The sequence below is a fragment of the Dysidea avara genome, chromosome 3 (assembly GCF_963678975.1).
Source record: "Dysidea avara chromosome 3, odDysAvar1.4, whole genome shotgun sequence".
Classification (NCBI taxonomy): Eukaryota; Metazoa; Porifera; class Demospongiae; order Dictyoceratida; family Dysideidae; genus Dysidea; species Dysidea avara.
This window is the reverse complement of record NC_089274.1, coordinates 6,391,607-6,415,947: the sequence shown is the minus strand read 5'-3', so window position 1 is coordinate 6,415,947 and position 24,341 is coordinate 6,391,607. Positions and strand designations below refer to the sequence as shown.

The 24,341-nt window shown below is 39.6% G+C and overlaps 2 protein-coding genes and 1 pseudogene across 5 annotated transcripts; all 3 read right to left on the bottom strand.

Moving 5' to 3' along the window:
* Positions 1 to 1,550: 1,550 nt before the first annotated feature.
* Positions 1,551 to 6,044, bottom strand: LOC136249105 (probable ubiquitin carboxyl-terminal hydrolase MINDY-4). The gene is made up of 13 exons (XM_066041034.1): positions 5,903 to 6,044; positions 5,682 to 5,758; positions 4,195 to 4,278; positions 4,072 to 4,120; positions 3,960 to 4,025; positions 3,715 to 3,779; positions 3,445 to 3,508; positions 3,294 to 3,377; positions 3,166 to 3,240; positions 2,593 to 2,693; positions 2,125 to 2,198; positions 1,991 to 2,066; positions 1,551 to 1,900 (listed from the first exon to the last, which is right to left on the bottom strand). Exons 2-13 carry the CDS (start codon positions 5,702 to 5,704, stop codon positions 1,852 to 1,854), a joined length of 810 nt encoding a protein of 269 aa, XP_065897106.1. The 5' UTR covers positions 5,705 to 5,758; positions 5,903 to 6,044; the 3' UTR covers positions 1,551 to 1,851.
* LOC136249107 (uncharacterized) lies at positions 5,960 to 23,995 on the bottom strand. 4 transcript variants are annotated; one of them, XM_066041037.1, is made up of 6 exons: positions 23,924 to 23,995; positions 23,782 to 23,870; positions 14,349 to 14,404; positions 10,748 to 11,389; positions 6,226 to 6,295; positions 5,960 to 6,089 (listed from the first exon to the last, which is right to left on the bottom strand). In XM_066041037.1, the coding sequence occupies exons 4-6, from the start codon at positions 11,354 to 11,356 to the stop codon at positions 6,040 to 6,042; spliced, it is 729 nt and encodes a 242-aa protein (XP_065897109.1). In that variant the 5' UTR covers positions 11,357 to 11,389; positions 14,349 to 14,404; positions 23,782 to 23,870; positions 23,924 to 23,995; the 3' UTR covers positions 5,960 to 6,039. The 4 variants fall into 4 exon arrangements, with proteins under 4 accessions (XP_065897109.1, XP_065897108.1, XP_065897110.1 ...); XM_066041036.1 differs by lacking the exons at positions 23,782 to 23,870; positions 23,924 to 23,995 and adding an exon at positions 14,970 to 15,234; XM_066041038.1 differs by lacking the exons at positions 23,782 to 23,870; positions 23,924 to 23,995 and adding an exon at positions 14,884 to 14,971.
* Positions 7,353 to 9,570, bottom strand: LOC136251681 (uncharacterized; annotated as a pseudogene).
* Positions 23,996 to 24,341: the final 346 nt, after the last annotated feature.

Sequence of the window (24,341 nt, the reverse complement as noted above, 5' to 3'; positions counted from 1 at the left end):
TTTTTTGCCTTCACCTGGCGTAGCTACTAGGCTCTAGTGGCTTGGCTGTCTTCCTTTATCTGGTTCATCTGGCTTGCATACGCCTACAGCGTTGTGTAGCTATCTCCTGCAAGTTGTGTATGCATAACTATAGTGTGTCACCCATCACTGTGCCATTGCTACATCACTGATGAACCTTACTTAGCTCTAGTTGATGTTGATATGCATTGCTGTATATTGGCTAATAATTTTTATCTGCATGGTGATGTTGCCTATAATGTATTGCTGCATACAATACTGCAATAATGTATAGTTCTCTCCTGTATGTTTTGTATACATATACTTTGTACACATCACTGTGCCATTTATACCACACCAATGATGTACTGGCACTTAGCTACTGGTGGCCTTTAGTTACGATGCCACTATTGTGTTATATCTGTCACTACTGTGACATATTGAGTTGATTTGGGGATAATGCATTCACCACCTAATAGCCTCACCGGGGAGCTGTCACGTTGGTGTATGTACTTGGTTATATGTGACGCGGTCCTAGTAATAATAATAATAATAGTCACTAGCTGATACTGAATCCAGTTAGTGCCGGAGCATGCTAGTCCAGCAAGCAGAGTACAATTCTCTAAAACCTAGACATGTAGGATCTGTGCATGTGGTAACTGCACTCTAGTTTGTAGAGGATGAATATTGGTAAATTTCTGTTCGCCTTTGCAAGCATTTTCATCGGGTGTGGGACTTATCACCCCGCTAGAAACATTTTCGTCTTGATTACATAACTCTGATCGTTAAGTTCCCCGTGCACGGTAGCTAGCTACCCAGCTGCATGGCCAAGTAAGATATATATTCCCAGACTGGCCTCAGTATAATTAACTATATAACTACAACCATGCAGGTTTGCAATATAGTTTATAGCTCAATTTCAGTTCTACATGCATTGACATAAAATCCTTGGAATTATTGTTCCATACTGAACCGATTTAGTTATATGCAATTCCACTAGATATATGCACAGTATAGTCCATATGAATACCAATTTCATTGCCACCATTATATGTATAGAAATCTCTAGTGTTGGTTTAAGTTTTCATTAACAGTAGCCCACGCTTGGTGTGGCACAACCCAAGTTGTAGTTGTAAGTGTAATAGTATGGTGAGGGAGTACTCATGAATATGACTAAAACTATAGAAGCTGTGGTTGGAAGCCACAAAAAACTTATCAATTTTGAAAATGCCGCAATCTGATTAGTATACTACATCTATTCTTGCAGTTCACAAGACCCTTGCTCGTACCCAATCTATGAAATATGTATTTAAAAATGGATCAGTATAGTAGGTAAAGTTATTTACTCCCTTCATGGCATCAAATTGAGTAACAGTAGGCTATTTTAGACAGTATTATTATGACTGATCTTACAATTATAATGAATTATGATAGTGTTTTGGACAATTAGCTACAATTCAAAACTGAGTAAAATTTAATCTTTGCATGTCTACAAGCATGGCATGCTTTTAACAAAAATTTAACACAAAATGTGAAGTATTGAAATGCGCTAGGACAAAATTTGAAGTCCAGACCTGATGAATGGCATAGCTATAGCTGCTTCCACAAAATATGTGTGAGGACCCGATTTTCAACCTATCATAATTATAATGAGTGATATGGTGTCATGAAACAAATGCAGTCATATTCTATCATGACAACCAACTTTGCAACCCCTGTGTATATTGAGTTCACTGTGCAAGACTCTATTAAATGTGTACAGTAAGTATATAGAGTATACAATTCTGCCAATCATCTTGCTTTACTTGATACTGTATCTTAGAATAAATTAAGAGTGAATTCGACTAGTTACCATCACAGCAAAGGTTCTGATCCATTCCAATCTATGCATGCATCCTTCCAGCTACAGAAAATCATTAAAAGTTTAGTAAGCACTGCAGAGAATATTTGTTACGTGCTTGAACAATAAAGAGGTACGCACTAAGCCACTAACCAGGTCCTGATACACAGCTCCAATGGTGACACAAGGTCGTCAGTTTCATTTATGATTTCTGAGTACTGAGTAGTATCTGTATGTGTATATAATAAAGTGTGAATAAACTTACATATAGCATACAAATGATTTACCAATAGTTAATCTTATCTCTTCATCTTGTTCACCCAATCCATTAAAATACAGCAAATCGAAGTGAGGGGGTTGCCTGTACAAAGTCATATTCATATATAACATACAGCATATCACCAGTAACATCAATCACACAGTTATGAGGTGTTGGGGCCATAGACAGCTAGAGACCTGCCATAAGGATCTCAGTTCATGGAGTGTACCAATTACTTAGCCAATATAATTATTATTTGCTCTGACAGTTAACTGATACCTAATCATAAGGCTCTACAAAATATTCTTGTAAAGTGGTTGTGACATAGCAAAAGTCAAGATCATGCAGCTAATCAGACAAGGTTCAAACAGCTTGTAGCCAGAATAGGCTAATAATCTGCTCGGCTGGTTACAGCCCATTATAAACAATTTCTGATTATGGTAAAATTATTAGCCTCTACTGATTTTATCGATCTAAACTATACGTTGACCTGTACCTGATAAAGAAATCTTTACTGGAGTTAAAAAGAACACTGAAGTGACTCTCACTACACACAACCCATATTGGGTATCTTGGCTGCTTGTAGTTAACACCTACCTGTAAAAATAGAACATTACATACAAATTCAGGTTGACATTCCACATCTACCACAGCTCAGACTTTTCAAACCACAAGGGTAACTTTTGGCCACATAAGTACAAATATGGTGGGATAGTTTATGCATGCATTTCAACTAACTTTTACTGTTATTAGTGCCATTTTCTCAATATGACAAAACCCAAAAGATCAATACGAAAGCCAACATTTGGAGGCAAGCATATGCTTGTTATAGCAACGTCACTATGTAGCACATACAAAATAACATATTATTTGCAAACTATGTTATATTGAGTATTTGGAAAAAAGCATGCAAGGACAAAGTGAATGAGGCCTAGTACCGAATACATGTAAGTAAATTCATACCATTTGTCTTATTACCTCTGGCTTGCTACCTGATAATTTTAATCTAGTTCAGCACGGCACACCCGTATAAGTGTGCAACATAGTCTCTACACATGCATGGACTTACAGTACAACTCTTATAGTATTCAAATAGACTAAGAAAGCCTATTCCACTCTGGCAGTCTAAACCCTTGAGCTGCATCTGCATACACAAACAAACATGACAAACATTTCAAATAGTACTGCTGTACTAACACTGTCATTGCCAGTCCCTAGAGTGATCACTCCATCATGAGTGTTGGAGACAGCTTTGCCTATTAAAAACAAATTCACCAGATCCTATAGGAGATAGTGGACCATTAATCATGGCCAAGGGAGGTTTTAGGTGTGTACACAACTCACTAACCTGTGTACAATAACTGTGGTGGCCTATCAGTTTGTTGGTAGGTTCATCCATTTCATTAATAATACTATGGAATGTATACAGTGACCAAAAGTTGTCAAACAATGAAGCCAACACATTGTATGTTATTACAACAACATATAAACAAAAAACAAACCATGAGCATGCAGAGGATGCTGCTGGGCTATATATGTACAACAGTGTTCATCAACTAATCAACTTACACATAGTTTTAAGATGCAACAAAGACATGCTAAAGTTATTGTAGCTCACCATCGTATTCCTCTTGTCAATATCACTGAAGTCAGCAGGAGAATACAGCCAGAATGACCTGTGAACTAATACAAAGTTATGGAATGGGAAGTCTAAGAGAAAAAGGTTAATGTATGATCATAGTGCTGTGACTATATATGTCAAAGTCAATAAAATCATAATCACAAAAGTGAAAGATCACTTGTACATATCATAATTAATTGTGACCTTAAGGTTAAGGGTCATTACAAAGGTCAGAAACTTACAAAAGGCAGGCTTGCTTGAAGTAGACCTTTTAATTCGGCAATGTTCCTTCTTTCATGAAGCACCAACTACGCACCATGACTATGTTAAATAATAAATGTATTGACTACACACCTCATCTAGTACATCTCCACATAACCCAGGTGTGCTTTGAACATCAGGTCTACATGAGGTGTCACAAACATGCACTTAAATATAGTGCACTATAAAGGAGCTTATATTTTCATAGACACTCACAGTGCTAAGTTAACACAATCACGTGATCTAGCTTTCCACAGTACATCAACCATTGCATTGACCAGGGCACCATTTTTATCTCCCCTGTGTGTTAGCATGTATATACAATTTGACCAGCTGATTTACATCAATACATATGTATTAACAAGAATATTTACAATGAAATTACCATCTCAGCTCATGCTGAGACTCATTATGACATGTACATATTCATATTAGAAATTTAGAGAGGAGTATTACAGTAGAACCTGTTAATCAGAACACTGAAAAATGAGGAAACCTGTATAATCTGGATGCTTACATAATAATGGTCCCAAATTATCCCTTAGTATATAAACTGAGAAAAACTGGACACTTTGATAATCAGGACAGGTTTCACTGTAGTACCTCCAGATTGAAGTATTTAAGCAACAAATAGAGGTTGTTAAAATTACAGTGATGTATTTCAGGCCAGAGGAGGTAAAACATGTGTTGTGTACTGCTTGCTTTAATTGTATCTAATATTACTATCACATGAGTCTCAACAATTGTAGTACAAAACCAGCAAACAATGAGATTCAGTGGATATTTAGATAGTGTTTTACATAAACTGTAAAGCTATATACTTTGGGTTCCTAGGATTTCTTGGCAAAATGGACCTGTTTCGCATTCCTAACAGGGGCTCTTTCAATTTCAAAACACAAAGACTCGAAGCTTATCTAAAACACTATCTAATAATCTACTGAGCCCTAGTGAACTTCAATACTTTGCATTATAATTATTTAGACTCACGTGAAATCCCAAATAATAATTATGCAATTAAAGTAGGTGGCAGGCATGTCCTACCTCCTTTGTTTTCAGCCTACCCTGGAGTTACTTCAATATATAAATTTTGTTGATATTTTACGTAAATGTGATAACAGGACAATGATATAAAAACCACACCATGGATGTGGCCATACTTCTCACACAATAGGGAAATCCCTTACATCACTGTGTCAAACGGATATCCTGTATATATAAATTTTTCCTTATAAACTTGTTTATGTTTATATTTTTGGTGTTCTTACAGTATATACAGGTGTAGCTATGTTTCTTTAACAATCATGAAAAACATTAAAAAAATTCAGCTACGTGTTTAAAACTTCATGCATTGTTATGTTTATCGCTCATCTTATTATATACAGCCTAAACATTTCGAGGGAGAAAAATTTCACTGATTTTGTGATTTTGGGAATTGCCAATGAAAAATTTTATCCTAGACCTCCATATATCTAATACATTTTGAGAGTGTTTGCAAATCCGCGAAAATTCTATTTTTTAGCAACATTGCTTAACCTCAAAAAAATTGCCCCTCAAAATATTTAAGCTATATGGTAGCAGCACTATGGCAAGGGCATATGTTGACTCTTACTATAATTTCTTATAGGCTACGTATGTACATGGATGTGATGCATCATGCATGTATACTGAATAGGTATGGTCATGACCAAGCTAGTAGTACCCACATTGAAGTAGTTCCTTCAAACATCAGGTGCTTCAGAACAAAGGCCTGTACTGTTGCTAGTACTCCACAGGGACCTCCCTATAAGTTAACAAGTGTGCATAAGTAAATACAAGAAAAATTAATGTTAGCATAGATACATACATACACACTCTGATGATGCCCAACAACATTGTGCTACATGATAATGCACAAAGTATTCAACTTTATAGTATCTATCATTACCTTATGCTGGACTAAACCATATTCTAAGCCTGGAACTGAAGAAAAGACAAAGTTTTGCCTGGTCCATTCATCGTTGAAAGATCCCCTTGATGAACCAAACAACAACTTTCTTAGCCGCTTGACTGTTTCTTTTGTGATCACTTTCCTTCTGATGATGTCAGTAATTCCCGTGAAAGTCCCGAGGATGCTGTAAACAGTACAAATTAAGTCATCATTACAAAATTATACAGTGCAAACACCTCCAAGAATGCATGCCACATGAGGAAGTGAATAATGATGTACACAGGATATCATTAATGAAAATGGTTTAACCCCATCCATACCTGCGGTCACAGTAGAAAAGTTTTGAACATCATTGTCGTCAACATCTTCCAGTGACAACTCCATGATGTGCTACAGAGAGTATGCTTATAATTATACAATATACTGTATCAACATTATAGTGTTTAGTTTTATGTTCAGAGTACAAGAGTGACTATGATGTATTCTGTGATGACTTCTCAGCCTATAGTACTAGTCACAGTTCAAAACTTTAAGATGGTACATAGCACTATAATAATGTAAATACTCATGAGAACAATTTCTGCAGCACTGCACTTTGGGAAATAATTAATATGCAACACTCTTTCATTGTTTTTGTCATGCATTGTACCTTATTGAGAAAAGCAAAATTCCCCCACCATTACTTAATGTACTGTAACTACTGATGCCAAAAGGATATGTTATTTGCACAAATAGTTACATTAAAAAGAAGGCTAATTTTCTAAAGTTCCTTACTGCCAAATGTCCCAGTTCTAGTATTCACATATATGTAAAGCAGTGTTATGGATGTGTACACCTTACACAAGGGATTATGAATAAACTCGATACAACTGAAAACATCTCACTTGTGTTTGCTCACTTGTATGTGTAGTGTAGTGTTGTGTATGTAACCCACATGTCCTATGTATCCACTAAAGGTGGTGGAGTGTGTACCCACAAGTGGTATGATTAAACCACACACATATCAGCAGCAGCAGAGTACAATATTTAACAGTATAATGTTATATTCAATAATGTGTGTATCAATTGTGGACATAGTGGTTATAGTAATCACCAAACACATTCATACAGTTGTATATACACTACAGTAGGTAATGCAGTGACTACTGTAAGGGAAAGATGTAACTGATGGTTGTCTTTATAGTCCAGTCATTTTATGATTTAACCTTTAACTAATTGCAACACAAGCTTTCTTAACAGTTTCTAGCACAGAAAATTGTACTCTATAACATATCAAAAGTCCTAAGGAATCCCATGACAGGAAAGTGACCTTTTAGTGACCTTTTACAGCCAATTTTTGGCAAAAATTGAGAATTTTGCCTCTATTTCATCCAAATATCAACCAAATTGGTCAAATGTGGTATCAAATGAATGGTCTCACTGAAAGGAACAATGTGATACTTATTTGAAGTCAATAGCTCATTTCGTTCAGAAGTTAGAGCCATTTAACTGATCAAAAAATTGGCCGCCCACGCACTTAATTAATTTTGTCTGGCTACTGTGTTTTGATGTAGCATTGGAAATGCATGATTTGATTATGGTAATAAACATGATTGATAGCAAGGGGTAACTAAGAAGCCTTTAGCGTTGGTCTGTTGTCATGGAAACCAAATTTGTGTTTGAATTGATGCTAACATGATTGTGACATATAAACTGGTAATTTTTCAGCAAATAATAATATTATAGCAATTTCTTAGATTGTACGTAATAAGCTCTGATATAAATGTAAACTTATGACTTATATAAAACAGCATAAATTCCTAAGAAATTCTGTAAGGATAATCCAAAGTCTACATCAATTATCATCATCTTCAAGAATCACACCATCAACATTGGTACAAGCTGTTCCTTTGCAATTGCCACATGCAGGAGAACATTTTACATTATATTTCTTGCATGTGCACCTCATAGTGCTACAATCTGTGTGGCAATTACATCTTATTATCTTAAGTAGGTCATCTGGAGCTGGTGGTAAATCAGTGAACAATGGCATTAGAGTCCCATCACACTCTTTCCACCCCCATTCAAGTGGCTGAAATTCTCTGCCACAGCCTTTCCACTCCTGTATTTGTAAATACACACGTAGGCTATGGTATTTGGCAGCTGCGGAAGTAGGAGGTAGAGTTTGTGGATGAATAAATGTATTATTCGTAGCCACTTTCTCACAGAAACACTTATAGCGTAAACAGTCCAATGTTTCTCCTGGTTTTCCGTTGTACATTGCCACTAAAGCTTGCTCTCCTGCTGCAATTATTTCTTTCGGTGTAGCAGATGATGTGCAAAATACTTCTGCTTGCTCTTGAAAGTTTCAAATTGACCGGAACTTCTTAAGGGAAGCACCTTTTCCAATACCATACAGTTGTGAAGTAGTATCACATCCAAGTATAGCATGAAGGAAAAGAAGATTTTTACATACTTCAGGACCAAGTTTCTTCTTGGCAGCACTAATGTTCCATACTCGAAGTTTCTTGGTGGTGGTTCTTTTTGGCTCAGGTTTGAAAAATATGGTATGAGAATTTAAGCAGGCATGATAGCATAACAATACCAGAAGATCAGTGTCATCACCAACCAGAACAGTGTCTGTTACTGTGGCTGATTCTACAGCTTTCTGTACTATCATTACATCAGCATCTCTTGGACTATGATACACTTTGCAATTTCTTCTTTCTAAGTACTTCCCAAGCATAATAATGAACTTCTGCTTGTTTGTACAGTTTGCTAAAAAGGTTTCTTTTCTCATGTTGAGTTTAGTACTATCTGTAAATGAAACAGGTACTCCTGATCGTCCTTTAGCTCTCCTTTTGTGTGCCATATCTTTTGTTGATGACTTCTGATATCCATCAAAAACAACTATAGCTTCTCCATATTTCTTTGCTACATAATCTGTGTATATTGTACAAATATCCCCATAAGCTGATCCTTGTGTCCATGGAACACGTTGTAGGAGGGCTCCTCCATCCAGCACAAATTGGACCTCTCCAGGTATTTCCTGACTATCTAGTGACACAACACTCCAAATAGCGTTACTTAGTGCAGCTTTCTGTGGCTGTCTAAGCATTAGTGAAGAATCAAACAATGCTGGTGGATAGCTGCAAAGCTCATACTTGAACACATCTTCAATTCTATTAGTTGCATTTGCTGCTACAGTTAACCGTTGGAAGAGAAGTTGGGGATCAATCTGAACTGTAACACCTTCAATTTTCAGTGCAGACGTGTAACCTAGTGTAACAACTTGATGGCTTTTCTTGAAAGTGTACTCAGCAACTGTTGTTCCTTTCATTCTATCCAAAATAGCACTACCAACTTCTCTTGCATTGTCAACATTAATAATGCTCTGTGCATGCACTCCAGAGTAGATGCTGCGTAGGCTGGTGTCAAAAGTAGAAAACGGATCTCGTTCTTGAAGGCAACTAAGAATTATTTGGGGTGTCCTTCCAATCACGAGTTAGCCTAGCCTGTGTCATCTCCTTGTTCTGATCTCCAGAATCATAAGACACCCCAGTGAGTTCTTGCATAGCTCTATTTACTTCAGCACATGCTGGCATTGATAGTAACCAAACTAATCGTTGCTGTTCGTTCATACCTTGTCCTCTTGTGAGACCACCATTTGTCTTCATGCTCCTCATCAGCACCTGTTCAATGACAAGATCTGAAGAGAGACCAGCCCAGTAACGATCACTACGTCTGATCACATGTAAGCCATTCTGAAAGTGTTGGTATACATCAGGGTCCGGGTGATCATCTTGGAGATGAGACATTTGCTGTAAGTATATATGTAAAGACTTGGTGTAATTGTTGTGCCCTGCGGCTGCCATGTAAGGAAGCATTTCTGCAACAGCTTGAAGATGCAAATCCCAGTTACCAATACGCTCTGCTCTAATATGTTTGCGAAGAACATCAATCATGTCCATGTACTGAAGCCATAATTAGACACTAATAATTAATATATGCTGAAACCTTTAAAGCTGAGCATTTTGCTGACAGCTGAATGTGATTTGTTGACATAAATGTGCTATATAAATTTTATTTGAACTTCCCATATACTAGCCACCTTTGCATAGCAAATTCAAAATTGTACAGTTTGCAATATAATTGGTGGATCTGTGTGTTAGGCCTATATACAGTGTGTAACTGCTTCAAGCTAACAATAGTACAGACTGGTTTCCATGGTAACAGTCAAGTCCTGAAGTGCCACAAATCTCCTTTGTCATTTTTTGTCTTTTACCACAGCTTAAAGTGTGCTTCCAGTCAAGAAAAGAACACTACTATAGTGAAAACCTTAAATTTAATTAAGTGCGTGGGCGGCCAATTTTTTGATCAGTTAAATGGCTCTAACTTCTGAACGAAATGAGCTATTGACTTCAAATAAGTATCACATTGTTCCTTTCAGTGAGACCATTCATTTGATACCACATTTGACCAATTTGGTTGATATTTGGATGAAATATAGGCAAAATTCTCAATTTTTGCCAAAAATTGGCTGTAAAAGGTCACTAAAAGGTCACTTTCCCGTCATGGGATTCCTTAGGACTTTTGATATGTTATAGAGTACAATTTTCTGTGCTAGGAACTGTTAAGAAAGCTTGTGTTGCAATTAGTTAAAGGTTGACCCCTTATTTTCCATAAAATGACTGGACTATTATGGTGCACCACAATGTAATCATATCACTTACTATTCTGGCTGAAAATGAATATCATATGATGGTAACTTAATGTACAATTTATATTGACTGTGCAAAACATTTGTTATTCACTTTCAACCCATGATACATACTCTTAACATGTTTATGTAGTATGGCTCACTTGTTGAACAACTGTTGTACTCTTGTTTACTATGTAATGGCTTTGAACACCTGTTGACTCAACGTCCTCAGTATGTGGCTCACCAAATGTCAAAACAGGTTCACTAGTTGCTGGATTGCTTGTTGCTACTTTCACAGGAGATTGTGGGGTATGTTCTACCCTGTTCTTTACCTTGCGTGAGATGTGTACTGGTTTGGTTCTCTTGCTCTTACTGCTAGTAACAATAACTGGTTGAGCAGTACGAGTCACCATCATATCCCTGGGTCTGCTACTGTGATGGGCTGGAGGTATTGTGTTGTTAGGATTAGTTGCTTGAGATTTCTCTAAAGATTTATGTCCTTGGTCAGATTTGGTTTCAACAGCCACTGGTTTATCAGTCTCTTCTTGTAACAAGCTATCATAGACAGCACCTAACTTTGGTGCATGATTTGTAGTGGTGTGTGTTAAGTAGATTACTTTATTATCAACCAAAGTCTGATTAGTAGTTAGACCAAATTTATTAATGGTGTCTCCTTCCTGAGGTGGAGTAGGTTCATTCAATTTTGATTTCACTTTAGTTTCTTCACCAGTCATTTTCCTTCCCCTTACCATGAAGTATCCAACAATCATCTCAATGATAGTCTTAAATGGAGATGAATGCTCCTACACAATAAAAATTTTACAGTATGCTTGGTGCATTATGTTAGGGACTACAAAATGGCTGTAAATAATTTTGAATGAAGGTGATAATTGCATTCACAATTTGTAAAAAAATACACAGAGTAGGTGAAGATTGAATACTTCTTTAATGCTATTGTTTCACAACAACACATTTGCTTTGGTGAGGGGAAAGTTTGGCTACAAACAGAAAAAACAAATAGGGGTATGAGATAAAGATAATATTCCTAACTTTCCCTCCATTGAAATTTTCCAAATACTGTAGATCTACCATATAGCTGGTAATTTTGAAGGGTTTCTATTTTCAGATATTTCAAAGAGGCCCTTCTCTTTGAAAATAAATTCCTACAAGTGAAAGCAATGGTCCAATTTTTAGTGATTCGCTTGCGCATTCCTCGAATTTTAGCTCAGAATTACTGATGATAATGGGTAAACTGTATCATTACTTTACAGAAAACAGGTGATCCAGAATGGGAATTGATGCCGTCTGCTCTAGAATCTATGTATGGCCAGCTAGCTACGAATGAGCACGATCAAGCCAGTGAATGTACTCCACTCGAGACTCCCTCAGTCTTCTCTCCAGTGCACAGGGATGAGGATTATTCCATCAGTAAGTCAGTTTTTGGTACTGGCACTCTAACATCATAATTTGTGACACAAATTTCCATTTATTTAAAATCCACCTGGACTTTGAAATATGCACTCTTCAAAATTAAAATCCTTCGAAATTCAAATTTTACATCTTATACAAAATTTTCTGTTTGAAAATAACCCACTATATGGTACTTGTAAAGTTCAGTCATATAAACAAAAGTTATAGTCACAGTCAGGGATTATACGTGGAAGACAGTAAGAGCTCTGATTATACAAATATTGAACAAACCTTGTTTCTCTTCATTAGCCTTTCAATACACAATTCCTTACACAGTAATGTTCTACTACTTACACTAAATATGAAAGGAATGGCCAACATACACAGTGAACATGTGCACATACATACATACACTAAACAGATGTCTAATAATCTAACATCTGAGATCTTTACATTAGGAATTTCATTAACATGTGCTATTCCCATAATGTGAGAGAAGCTACCTTTTGACATTTCAAACTATATAGACTCAAAGAATCAGACCTTTATTTCCACAATGCCAATTCACAAGACTCCAGACAATTCTTACTATAGTAAATTGTTCCCTATATATATATATATATACTGTATTTAATTCTGCACACATTGAGCAGGTCAAAATATCAGAACTTTCCACATGTGAATTTGTATACATGAACATGGATTTCTGGTTGCCATGGTGGTAGTATCAAAACAAGAAGACTTATTCAGTCACAAGAAAAACATTTAGAACTATTGTAGGAAAGTGTTGACCATTATGGAAAATTGGTAGACGTTCTCAATATGTCCAGTGATTTTTTTTCCAGTGTTTGAGGTAATTATATTGTTGTGTACTATAATCATTTCTTATGCAAATCCACAACAACTCCATATCATTTTTTTTGTGCCTTCAAAATATATTTACCAACAATGTAAACGTAAGGCATGCACCAATTTCCACAATGGTTTTGAATTTTTTTTTCCCAATCTGTCAAGCAAGGTCTATTTTTAAATGCAAGGCAATAATCAAATCTGCATAAGAACAGAGATCAACATACAAATGAAATTGTCAAAGTGATAGTTCGAAGAAGTCAACCGTCAAAATCAAAAATTTTGACTGACTTTGACAGTAGTTGCACAGTGGCTGTCGGAATCACAACACCTTGCTAACACACACACACACACACACACACACACACACACACACACACACACACACACACACACACACACACACACCAGAGTACAATATAACGGTCGGCCCTCGGCCATTTTCCGACCAAGTGATGCTGTTGACCGATCAATGTAGCTGTTGGTTGGCCATTTATGCCAATCAAATTTTTTACAACTGTAATTCTTTATAACATGTAATATTATAGTTATTATTGTCGTATCGTTAACTTTCCTTACCGAAGCTATTTAATCACTACGTGACGTCTCGATCCCGTCGAAGCATCGACTCGATGCGCATGCGTAAGCTAGAGCACTGCACCTAGTATTTACCCAAATTATCGATTGTGGGTTACTGTCGATGTTGTGAAGAAGCGATCACTACACTGACTACACGAGTGGCGCCTTCCAAGAGAAGAAAAAAAGTAATGTTTGCGAAGTGGAGGTACGATATTAAATATAAGATGGCCATTTCGTGGTTATAATCTGTAGAGATGTAGTGGCTGGAGAAAATGGAATGAAAGACACGTGATAAAAGTGTTCTGCACACGGAAAGTTCGAGAGTAAGTTTTGATCTATTGCTATTCACAAGAGAAACTTTAGCAATAGCTAGTTGATAATTCAATATGTGCTGACTCAACACCACTTGTAACAAAGCATTTAGCCTAGCTAAGTCAACAAACTGGCTGTACAATACATTGATTAATAGTTTTTTTTGTAAAGTATGTATGCAGCAGCAACACAAATTTTGTACATGTATTACTAATAAACAATTAATTCTCTGTAAAATGCATGTGCATAAAGTTCAGTGATAAGTAGCTGAAACTGGTCTCAGATTCAATCTCAGAGTGATCCTTTTTCAAAAATTTCCTGGGGGGGGCATGCCCCAGACCCCCTAGAAGGCTTGTGCTTCACATTGCGGAGTGTGCTTCACACACTAGGATAGTACACTTCTATCTTATGGCCATGCAATTTCAGAAATGGCCAATCAAATTTACTTTTGATTGGCCATTCTGTCCGAGCAATAATTTTCCCTTATATTGTACACTGCACACACACACACACACACACACACACACACACACACACACACACACACACACACACACACACACACACACACACACACACACACACACACACACATTGTATATTACACTGCACCTTTCTGTAGTCCTGGGGTATTCAATATCCATACTAGCCAAGGTTGATTTCAGGCCCTAGAGATAATAATTGATTGCAGTCAGTCATTTTTCTAATGTGCCTATCAATGTCAAGCCCCACTCCCCCCAGAACTGGCAACATTGGGTTTTAGGAAGGGATTTGAAGTTTAAAATGTGCCCGAGGGGTGGGGAATTTGAACAAGCGCTGAAAAGCTCTCACTTCTGATACTTGATAAAACAGAGATAAAACTGAAGCTTTGTGCCAACATATCACCACATCTTAGAGTTACCCCCAGGTGGAGGAATTTGGCTTTCTACCAGGTCAAATCCCACCCTCACCGTACTCATAGATTTTAGAGGGTGCAAAATTCCCTCTACATATACTATCTATGACTGGGGGGGGGGGGGGGGGGGAGTGGGGCTAATAACATTGATAGGTGCATAATCAATGTGTCAATAAACTAATCTAACAACAGACTAGCTGCCCAAGTTAACTAATTACACCATTAGGCATTTATATTTATATATTTTAGTACCTAGTGGCAAAGACGAATAAATTCAAATTTTCTTTTTGATGCGCACCCACATCAAAATACTTTCAGCACAACACCAAATGCTTTACCTTTCTATTTAAAAATTCCCTGACGAGAGACTAATTCTTCAACGGATGTCATTGTCGGTCTCCAATCACGGCATGATTTCGATGTATTGCTACCGGTATATGCGGTATATGTTTACTTACGTAACGCTCGGGGTATCCCCTCATTTGTTTGTTACCACAGTTGTCAGCTCCTACCATTGAATCGTGGAAAGTTGTTTCCTTTACTTTTCCCTGGAAAATGGCCTTAAGGGGATGACGATACATTACCTGAATCGGAAACGTATGATGACGTGACAGTTCTTTACAGAGGCGGTGCTGATTATACAAGTCAACCTTAGCACATTGTCGAATCACGTTTTGTAGTTGTTGATGTTGGTGGTATGAACATTTATATTTTTGGCAGGTGGTCAGGTTGTTTCATCACGTGATCCGGTGTCACATGATCCCCTATCAGCGCAGGTCGGTGACAGGCGCGTAGCTGCTTTTCGAGCCTTTGTTGTAATCTGTATGACTTGATGTTGGATTTTTGGCCCCTGCAGCTAACTCGAGCCTATCTGGGTGAGAGTTCCATAGCCCAAAGAAAGCCCATAATGGGGTAGTACGGGTTATAACTAAATGGCTAGTTGAAGTGTAAAATGATCATGTTGTTTGAGCTTAGTTTTCCTGTTGCCCAGATGAGGTCTTGTCACCTTTGATAGGCGCCGTTAAGTGTTAGCACGTGTGTCTACCTATTCGTGGTTGACCTGGCCACCTCAATGCAAACCGTGCCAGCAGCGCCGTTAGGAGCTGCAATTAGGTAATGGTTGTTGATACTGACCAGCATAGAAAGGCCAGATGTTTCTGTCAAATTTATTGCAATTGATATGGTCTGATGCCACCTCCTCTGTAATTGATATAGTCTGATGCTAACAGTATAAACTGTACAATGTTACTGGTCTAGCTGTCTTGTTCACTGCAGCTGATCATGGTGCAGTCTGGTGATGACATAGCTGAGGTATGGTTACTGTGCTGATGTTTCTGCCACCTCGTTGTGACCTGGTCCCGTGCTAACGATATAGCTGATATGTGGCTGTAGTTACAGTGCATGGTAATAATGTATAGCTGTCCCAATTTTTTGCCACTAATGTAGACAGACGTTGACTGTATAGTGTTGCTGATGTAGCAGTCACCTCAACCACAGCGGATGCCTGCAATATAGCTGCCGTGTAGATGTGTGATGACAGGTCGCATTGACTGTGATTGATAATTGGGTAGCTGATGTGTCATGTGTGACTGTACTGTGATATCCACATTAATTTTACTGGGATTGATGCACCCAGGTACTAATGTCGTAGCAAACGTGACTGAAGAGCACTACCAGCAGTGTCACATTTACTGCAGTCAGCTGCAGGTGTTACCAGCATTGCTGAAGTGTGAGTGTACTGAGTTACCAAAGTAGCTGTCATATATTTACTGCAATTGATGCAATCAGACACACATAGTAGATGTGTGATTGCAATGTAGTTGTCCCATTTAATGCGGCAGGTGCTATCGATCGACATTGCTGATGTGTGACTATGAGCCCCCAACTTGCATGTCTGTGGTTGATGCAGTCAGGTGCTACTCATCTTAGAAGTGTTACTGATGTAGCTCATGTTCGCGTGTTACTGACATAACTCATGTTACAAGTACTACCGAGGTAGCTTATGACCATGTTTGTGTGTAGCTCATATTTGCGTGCTACTGACATAACTCATGTTACAACTTACAAGTACTACCGAGGTAGCTCATTTGTAGATAGTTCATGTTTGAGTGCTACCAGTGTAGCCCTTGTTTGAGCGCTGATGTAGCCCCCGTTTACCAATGTAGCTCATGTTCGAGTGCTACTGAGATGGCTCGTGTGTGAGTGCTATTGACATCACTCATAATTGAGTGCTGCCAACTTCCATCATCTGAGTGCTACCGACACAGCTCATGATCATGTATGGGAGCTACCAACGTAGCTCATATCTGGGTAATACCAATGTAGCTCATGTTTGAGTGCAACTGACGTAGCTCATGTTTGAATGCTACTGACGTAGCTCGTGTTTGAGTGCTACGGACGTAGCTCATGTTCGAGTGCTATGGACGTAGCTCGTGTTTGAGTACTGTCAACGTAGCTCAAATCTGAGTGCTACCGATGTAGCTCATGTTTGAGCGCTACTGATGTAGCACATGTGAGTGCTACCAACATAGCTCACATTGTGAGATGTAGCTCATGTTTGAGTACCAACTTACCTCGTTTCAATATAATACCAACATAGCTCATGTCTGAGTATTAGTGACATATTGAGTGCTACTGACATAGCTCGGGTTTGAGTACTACTGGCATAGCTCATGTGAGTGCTACCGACGTAGCTCATGTGTGAGTGCTACCGACATAGCTCATATTTAAATGATGCGGGCGTAGCTGATGTTTTAGTGCTACTGACGTAGCTCATGTTTGAGTACTACCGACATAGCTCATGTGAGTGCTACTGATGCCGCTCATGTATAAGTGCCACCGGTGTAGCTGATGTTTGAGTGCTCCCAACGTAGCTCATGTTTGAGTGCTACCGACATAGCTCATGTGTGAGTACTACCACCATATCTCACGTTGTGATATGTAGCTCGTGTTCGAGTACCAACTTACCTCATATCAGTACTACCAACATAGCTCAAGTTTGAGTGCTACCGACGTAGCTTGTGTTTGAGTGCTACCGTACCGGCATAGCTCATTTGAGTTCTACCGACATAGCTCCTGTGTGAGTGCTACCAATGTAGCTCACATTGTGATGTGTAGCTCATGTTTGAGTCCAAACTTACCTCATTTTAGTACTACCGGCATAGCTCATGTTTGGCTACTACCGATGTATCTCATGTCTGAGTGTTACTGACAGCTTGTATCTGGGTGTTACTGACCTGTTGAGTGCTACTGACGTAGCTCAGGTTTGAGTACTACTGACATAGCTTGTGTGAGTGCTACCGACATACGTAGCTCATGTGTGAGTGCTACCGACGTAGCTTATGTTTGAGTGCTAATGGTGTAGCTGATGTTTGAGTGCTACCGACGTAGCTCATGTTTGGGTGCTACCGACGTAGCTCATGTTTGATGCTACCAACGTAGCTCATGTGTGAGTGCTACCAACGTAGCTCACCTTGTGATATGTGGCTCATGTCTGAGTACTAACTTACCTCATTTCAGCCAACATATATAGCTCATGTTTGAGTGCTACTGACGTAGCTCATGTTTAATTGTTACTGACATAGCTCCTGTGTGAGTGCTACCAACGTAGCTCGCATTGTGATATATAACTCATGTTTGAGTACCATCTTACCTGGTTTCAGTACTACCAGCATAGCTGATGTCTGGCTACTACTGATGTAGTTCATGACTGAGTGTTGCTGACAGCTCATGTCTGGGTATTACTGACATATTGAGTGCTACCAACGTAGCTCAGGTTTGTGTACTAGTGAATGTGGGTGCTACCGATGTAGCTCATGTGTGAGTGCTACTGATGCAGCTCGTGTTTGAGTGCTACCGACGTAGCTCTTGTTTGAGTGGTACCAGTGCGTATATCTTGTTAAGCCAGTGCGTATATCTCATTAAGCCAGTGCGTATATCTCATTCACTCAAGATATTGCACAGTTGGGTGTGCGAATTTCGTAGTTATAACATGGGCACGAGTGATCTGCCAGAAATGTATGCCCAAAGTCCTCAGTGCAAGAGTGCTACCGATGTAGCTCATGTTTGAGTGCTACTGATGTAGCTCATGTTTGAGTGCTACCGATGTAGCTCATGTCTGAGTGCTACCAGTGTAGCTCATGTGTGAGTACTACCAACGTAGCTCATCGCATTGTGACATGCAGCCCATGTCTGAGTACCAACTTACCTCATCTCAGCACTACCAACGCAGCTCATGTTTGAGTACTACTGACACAGCTCATGCTTGAGTACTACTGACATAGCTCATGTGAGTGCTACTGATGTAGCTGATGTGTGAATGCCACCAATGTAGCTCATGTTTGAATGCCACCGATGCAGCTCATGCAACCAGCATAGCCTGCACTGCAAGATGCAGCTCATGTTAAGTACCATTTGAGTGTTGCCAACATAGCTCCCATTGTGATATGTAGCTTACATTTGAGCGCCAACTTGCCTCCTTTCATCAGTACTACCAACATAGCTCGTGTCCGGTTACCACTGATGTAGCTCATGTCTGAGCGTTACTGACGTATTGAGAGCTACCGGCATAGCTCAGGTGTGAGTACTACTGGCATAGCTCATGTGTGAGTGCTACTGATGTAGCTCATGTTTGAGTGCTACCAGCGTAACTGATGTGTGAGTGCTACCGATGTAGCTCATGTTTGAGTGCTACTGACGTAGCTCATGTTTGAGTACTACCGAGGTAGCTCATGTTTGAGTGCTACCAGCATAACTGATGTGTGAGTGCTACCGATGTAGCTCATGTTTGAGTGCTACTGACGTAGCTCATGTTTGAGTACTACCGAGGTAGCTCATGTTTGAGTGCTACCAATGTAGCTCATGTGTGAGTGCTACCAACATAGCTCACATTGTGATATGTAGCTCATGTTCGAGTACCAATTTACCTCATTTCAGTACTACCAACATAGTTCATGTTAGAGTACTACTGACACATCTCATGTTTGAGTAATACCAACTGAGTGATACCGATGTACCTCATGTGTGAGTGCTACTGATGTAGCTCATGTTTGGGTGCTGCCAACGTAGCTCACGTTGTGATATATAACTCATGTTTGAGTACCAACTTACCTCATTTCGGTACTACCACCATAGCTCATGTTGGCTACTACTGATGTAGCTCATGACTGAGCGTTGCTGACAGCTCATGACTGAGTGTTGCTGACAGCTCACATCTCGGTGTTAATGACAGATTGAGTGCTACTGAAGTAGCTCAACTACTGACATAGCTCATGTGAGTGCTACCGATGTAGCTCATGTGTGTGCTACCCAAGTAGCTCATGTTTGAGTGCTACTGATGTAGTTCATGTTTGAATGCTACCGATGTAGCTAATGTTTGAGTGCTACCGACATAGCTCATGTTTGAGTGCTCCAGGCATAGCTCATGTTTGAGTGCTACCAACGTGGCTCATGTGAGTGCTACCGACGTAGCTCATGTGTGTGCTACCGATGTAGCTCATGTTTGTGCTACCGATGTAGCTCGTGTTTGGGTGCTACCGACGTAGCTCATGTTTGAGTACTATCGATGTAACTGATGCGTGAGTGCTACTGACGTAGCTCACATTGTGAGATGTAGCCCATGTTTAAGTACCAACTTACCCCATTTGAGTGTTTCCAATATTGCTCACATTGTGATATGTAGTGATACAGCTTATGCATGAGATGTAGCTCATGTGTGAGTGCTACCAACGTAGCTCATGTCTGTGAATGCTACCACCGACGTAGCTCATGTCAGTGAGTGCTACCGACGTAGCTCATGTCTGTAAGTGCCACCGACGTAGCTCATGACTGTGAGTGCTACCGACGTAGCTCATGTTTGAGTGCTACTGATGTAGCTCATGTTTGAGTGTTACCGACGTAGCTCATGTTTGAGTACTATCGGCGTAATTGATGCGTGAGTGCTACCAACATAGCTCACATTGTGAGACATAGTCCATGTTTAAGTACCAACTTACTCCATATGAGTGTTTCCAACATTGTTCACATTGTGATATGTAGTGATACAGCTTATGCATGAGATGTAGCTCACGTCTGAGAGTGCTACCACCGACGTAGCTCATGTCTGTGAGTGCTACCGACGTAGCTCATGTTTGAGTGCTACCGACGTAGCTCATGTTTGAGTGCTACCGACGTAGCTCATGTTTGAGTGTTACCGACGTAGCTCATGTTTGAGCGCTACCGACGTAGCTCAAATTGTGAGATGTAGCCCATGTTTAAGTACCAACTTACCCCATTTGAGTGTTTCCAATATTGCTCACATTGTGATATGTAGTAATACAGCTTATGCATGAGATGTAGCTCATGTGTGAGTGCTACCAACGTAGCTCATGTCTGTGAATGCTACCACCAACGTAGCTCATGTCAGTGAGTGCTACCGACGTAGCTCATGTCTGTAAGTGCCACCGATGTAGCTCATGTCTGTGAGTGCTACCGACGTAGCTCATGTTTGAGTGCTACTGACGTAGCTCATGTTGAGTGCTACTGACGTAGCTCATGTTGAGTGCTACTGACGTAGCTCATGTTTGAGTGCTACTGACGTAGCTCCTGTTTGAGTACTATCGGTGTAATTGATGCGTGAGTGCTACCAACGTAGCTCACATTGTGAGACGTAGTCCATGTTTAAGTACCAACTTACTCCATTTGAGTGTTTCCAACATTGCTCACATTGTGATATAGCTTATGCATGAGATGTAGCTCATGTGTGAGTGCTACCAACGTAGCTCATGTCTATGAGTGCTACCGACGTAGCTCATGTCTGTGAGTGCTACCGACGTAGCTCATGTCTGTGAGTGCTACCGACGTAGCTCATGTCTGTGAGTGCTACCGACGTAGTTCATGTCTGTGAGTGCTACCGACGTAGCTCATGTTGAGTGCTACTGATGTAGCTGCCAATCCACCTGTCCCTCACTGAACCAAGCCTAGCTAACATCCCCTTTATTACTTTATTTTATTCCCTCCTACGGGCTAAAAACATACAAAAAATGTGGAATCCAATTGATTTGTGGTCAGCTCATGCCTAAATTCCTTTAAAAAGAAAATTCCTGCCTTACCCTAACAGGCCAGGTACCCTCTACACCTATCCCCAGGATTTACTATATTTCACTCCCTTCCTGAGTGAAGGGAGGAGGCACGGTATTAAACCGGTGACTGGTTTGTGGGGACTTCCGGTGGTAGGTGACAACTCACCCGGCGAGACGATACTGGGGGATCGGTCGATAGAATCAGTTGTTGATCTGTTTGTGTGTATCAGTGCCACCACGGCCAGAGCACTAGTGAAACTTGCTTGAACCTCTTTATGGTTACAATCTGACGGCTGTCACAGTGGTTCACGGGGAGACAAAAACCTACTGTAGGATATCGTTCCACTTCAGTGAGGTAGAAATGTCATTGTTCTCCGTCTCACACTTTTACGCACGACAAGTTGAAGTTCGATCACACGAGTCAACAAATGGCGCATTCTGCATCACGTACGTGATTGGCTGGAGGCGTGCGTGATTCTTTGTGTGCTAACCACGGTTAAGCTATTAACCTTCATTAATAGCTGTCTAGCTAAATGTACGGCATGGATAATGTTGTTATCGTTAGTAGTGTTAGCTCTAGCCACTACTTTCTACTGGAAACCCTGTCAGTCACAATATGTTGCTAAAGGTAGCCACGCCCATATATCTCATGCATGCACTGTTTGAGCATGTATGTGTTGTCATTTTGTGCATTTGTACATCCTTGTTCACTACTGTAGCTGTCATGTATCTTGGTGGCTTGATGACATGTCAGACATTTAGATCAATTCCATTTTTAATGTGTCGTGTGCAAGCATGATCAAAACCTCCCTATGACAGGTAGTGTTTGAACTTTACTATACCTGCATACTCAAATAAATAAGTTCATATGATTTTATCACATAATCTAGTGTTAGCTACATATTTGTATGATGCTTCCTTAACATGTAAACGGCAGGTATGATTAACTGAGTGTTTGCTTTTTAGCCAATGTGACTCGCCTGCAAAATGGCCGCTACACAGTTAAGAACATGACTGAACCTGATTTTGTGGTACAAGAGAGAACTGCATTGGGTAAGTTGTACTCTTGTACATTTGGTCTGTTGAGTAGTATAAATACACTGTGCCCATATGTGGTAGTGGATTCACTGGATTGTAACATACGTACATGAGTAGTGGTAATAAATGAATACAACCGCTACAAATCCCAGACATGCATGCACACATAATCAAAATATGTCCACATATGGCTAGAAAATTTGTGCCTGTAGTTTAAATGAATGCATAGACTCAAAAAAAAATAAAAACACTTTGATGGCAGGTTAATATTGAATGTCTGACTGGCAATGCATGGCCATGCAGTCAAAGAGTAAACCATGCCATATGTGAATGCATAACAGAACCACATATACATAACTGCATACCTTTCTTCCACTGTAAAATGCTTCTAACCAGTGGCATAACTAGAACCAGACTGACACCAGGGCCTAGTGCAATCAGTGGCATAGCTAACCAGAAGGTGATGGAGTGACACACCCCCACAGAACACGTAAAGTCATGATTGTACAAAATGGCTAATGACCCAATGATGGGCTAGCCAACATACGGTATATAGTATTACCTAACTTATATCATATCCAAGTAGCTGCTTTATTACAAATTACTATCTGTGTAAGTATATATAATGTAACCACCGCAGATTGAGCCTCATCTCACTCTCACGTGTCTCAACTGTACTCCAACATATTTGTCCATGATCAAGTAGAGCTATACATCATGGCAGTATACTTTTTTTTTCCTTTGTTTTTACTTTTATTCCGACCTAATGGCACTCCCATCCTCCCCGATCTCTAGCTAGAAGTTAAACCTAATTTAATTTAAAAAGCAGAAAAAAGAAAAAGCAGCTAAACCTACAGAGCCTACACATGGCAGTATACAATTACCTGTTCTAATGCATTATAGCTATTTACAATAGACACTCCGGGCCACACTGATTTTGTCCACTTAATTTAGTGAATTACCACTTCAGATTGACTCCTTTTTAATTATCTCTTTCCGAGTAATCCCCTCTACTTTAATATATAGCAGACCAACTCTCTCAACAATTCATCACCTCGTAGTGCAGTTTATCAGTGTTATCTCAAGCCTCAATTGCAGGTCAACCGCCTTTGTTTAAATGCATTGTCACGTGAGTAAGCTAGTCTAAAAATAGAACAACAATTAGTGTGAGTAACTAATATTTTCGTTAAGCTTACTTGTTATCTCAAGCATGGACAATCCTTTTTTTAACTGTTGCATCACACATTCGCTAAATGGAGTGAGCGGAATTGTTGAAGAGAATAGCACTAAAGAAGCTGGCCATTTAGCACGACTGTTACCATGTGCTAGGACATGTGCTCAACATTGTTTACATGGTCTCAATGCCACAGCCTAATTTACGCACGTGAAATTTAATTTAAGGGGCGTGGTAGTTGTGCCTCGAATTTTTGATACATCGCCCACAGTCCGTGACAGTTGGCCAAGCCTATCTTGGTGTCGCAGTATACAAAATGTCTGTTTTCAATATAATTTGCTGACACCCGGGCCTAGGCCCGGGTAGGCCTGGGTTTAGTTACGCCACTGCTTCTAACTGCATGGGTAATCATCACTATTATTGCCTAGAAAGGACTGCCA

Coding starts and splice junctions, on each gene's coding strand:
- LOC136249105 (XM_066041034.1), bottom strand. CDS start 5,704: ATGTTTGAAGGAACTACTTCAAT. Junction 4,121..4,194: donor GATTGTGTTAACTTAGCACT/GTGAGTGTCTAT, acceptor CACCTCATGTAG/ACCTGATGTTCAAAGCACAC. Junction 3,780..3,959: donor TTCAAGCAAGCCTGCCTTTT/GTAAGTTTCTGA, acceptor ACTTTGTATTAG/TTCACAGGTCATTCTGGCTG.
- LOC136249107 (XM_066041035.1), bottom strand. Junction 6,296..10,747: donor GTACAACAGTTGTTCAACAA/GTGAGCCATACT, acceptor TACTCTCTGTAG/CACATCATGGAGTTGTCACT. Junction 6,090..6,225: donor CTTTTCTACTGTGACCGCAG/GTATGGATGGGG, acceptor TACTGTTTACAG/CATCCTCGGGACTTTCACGG.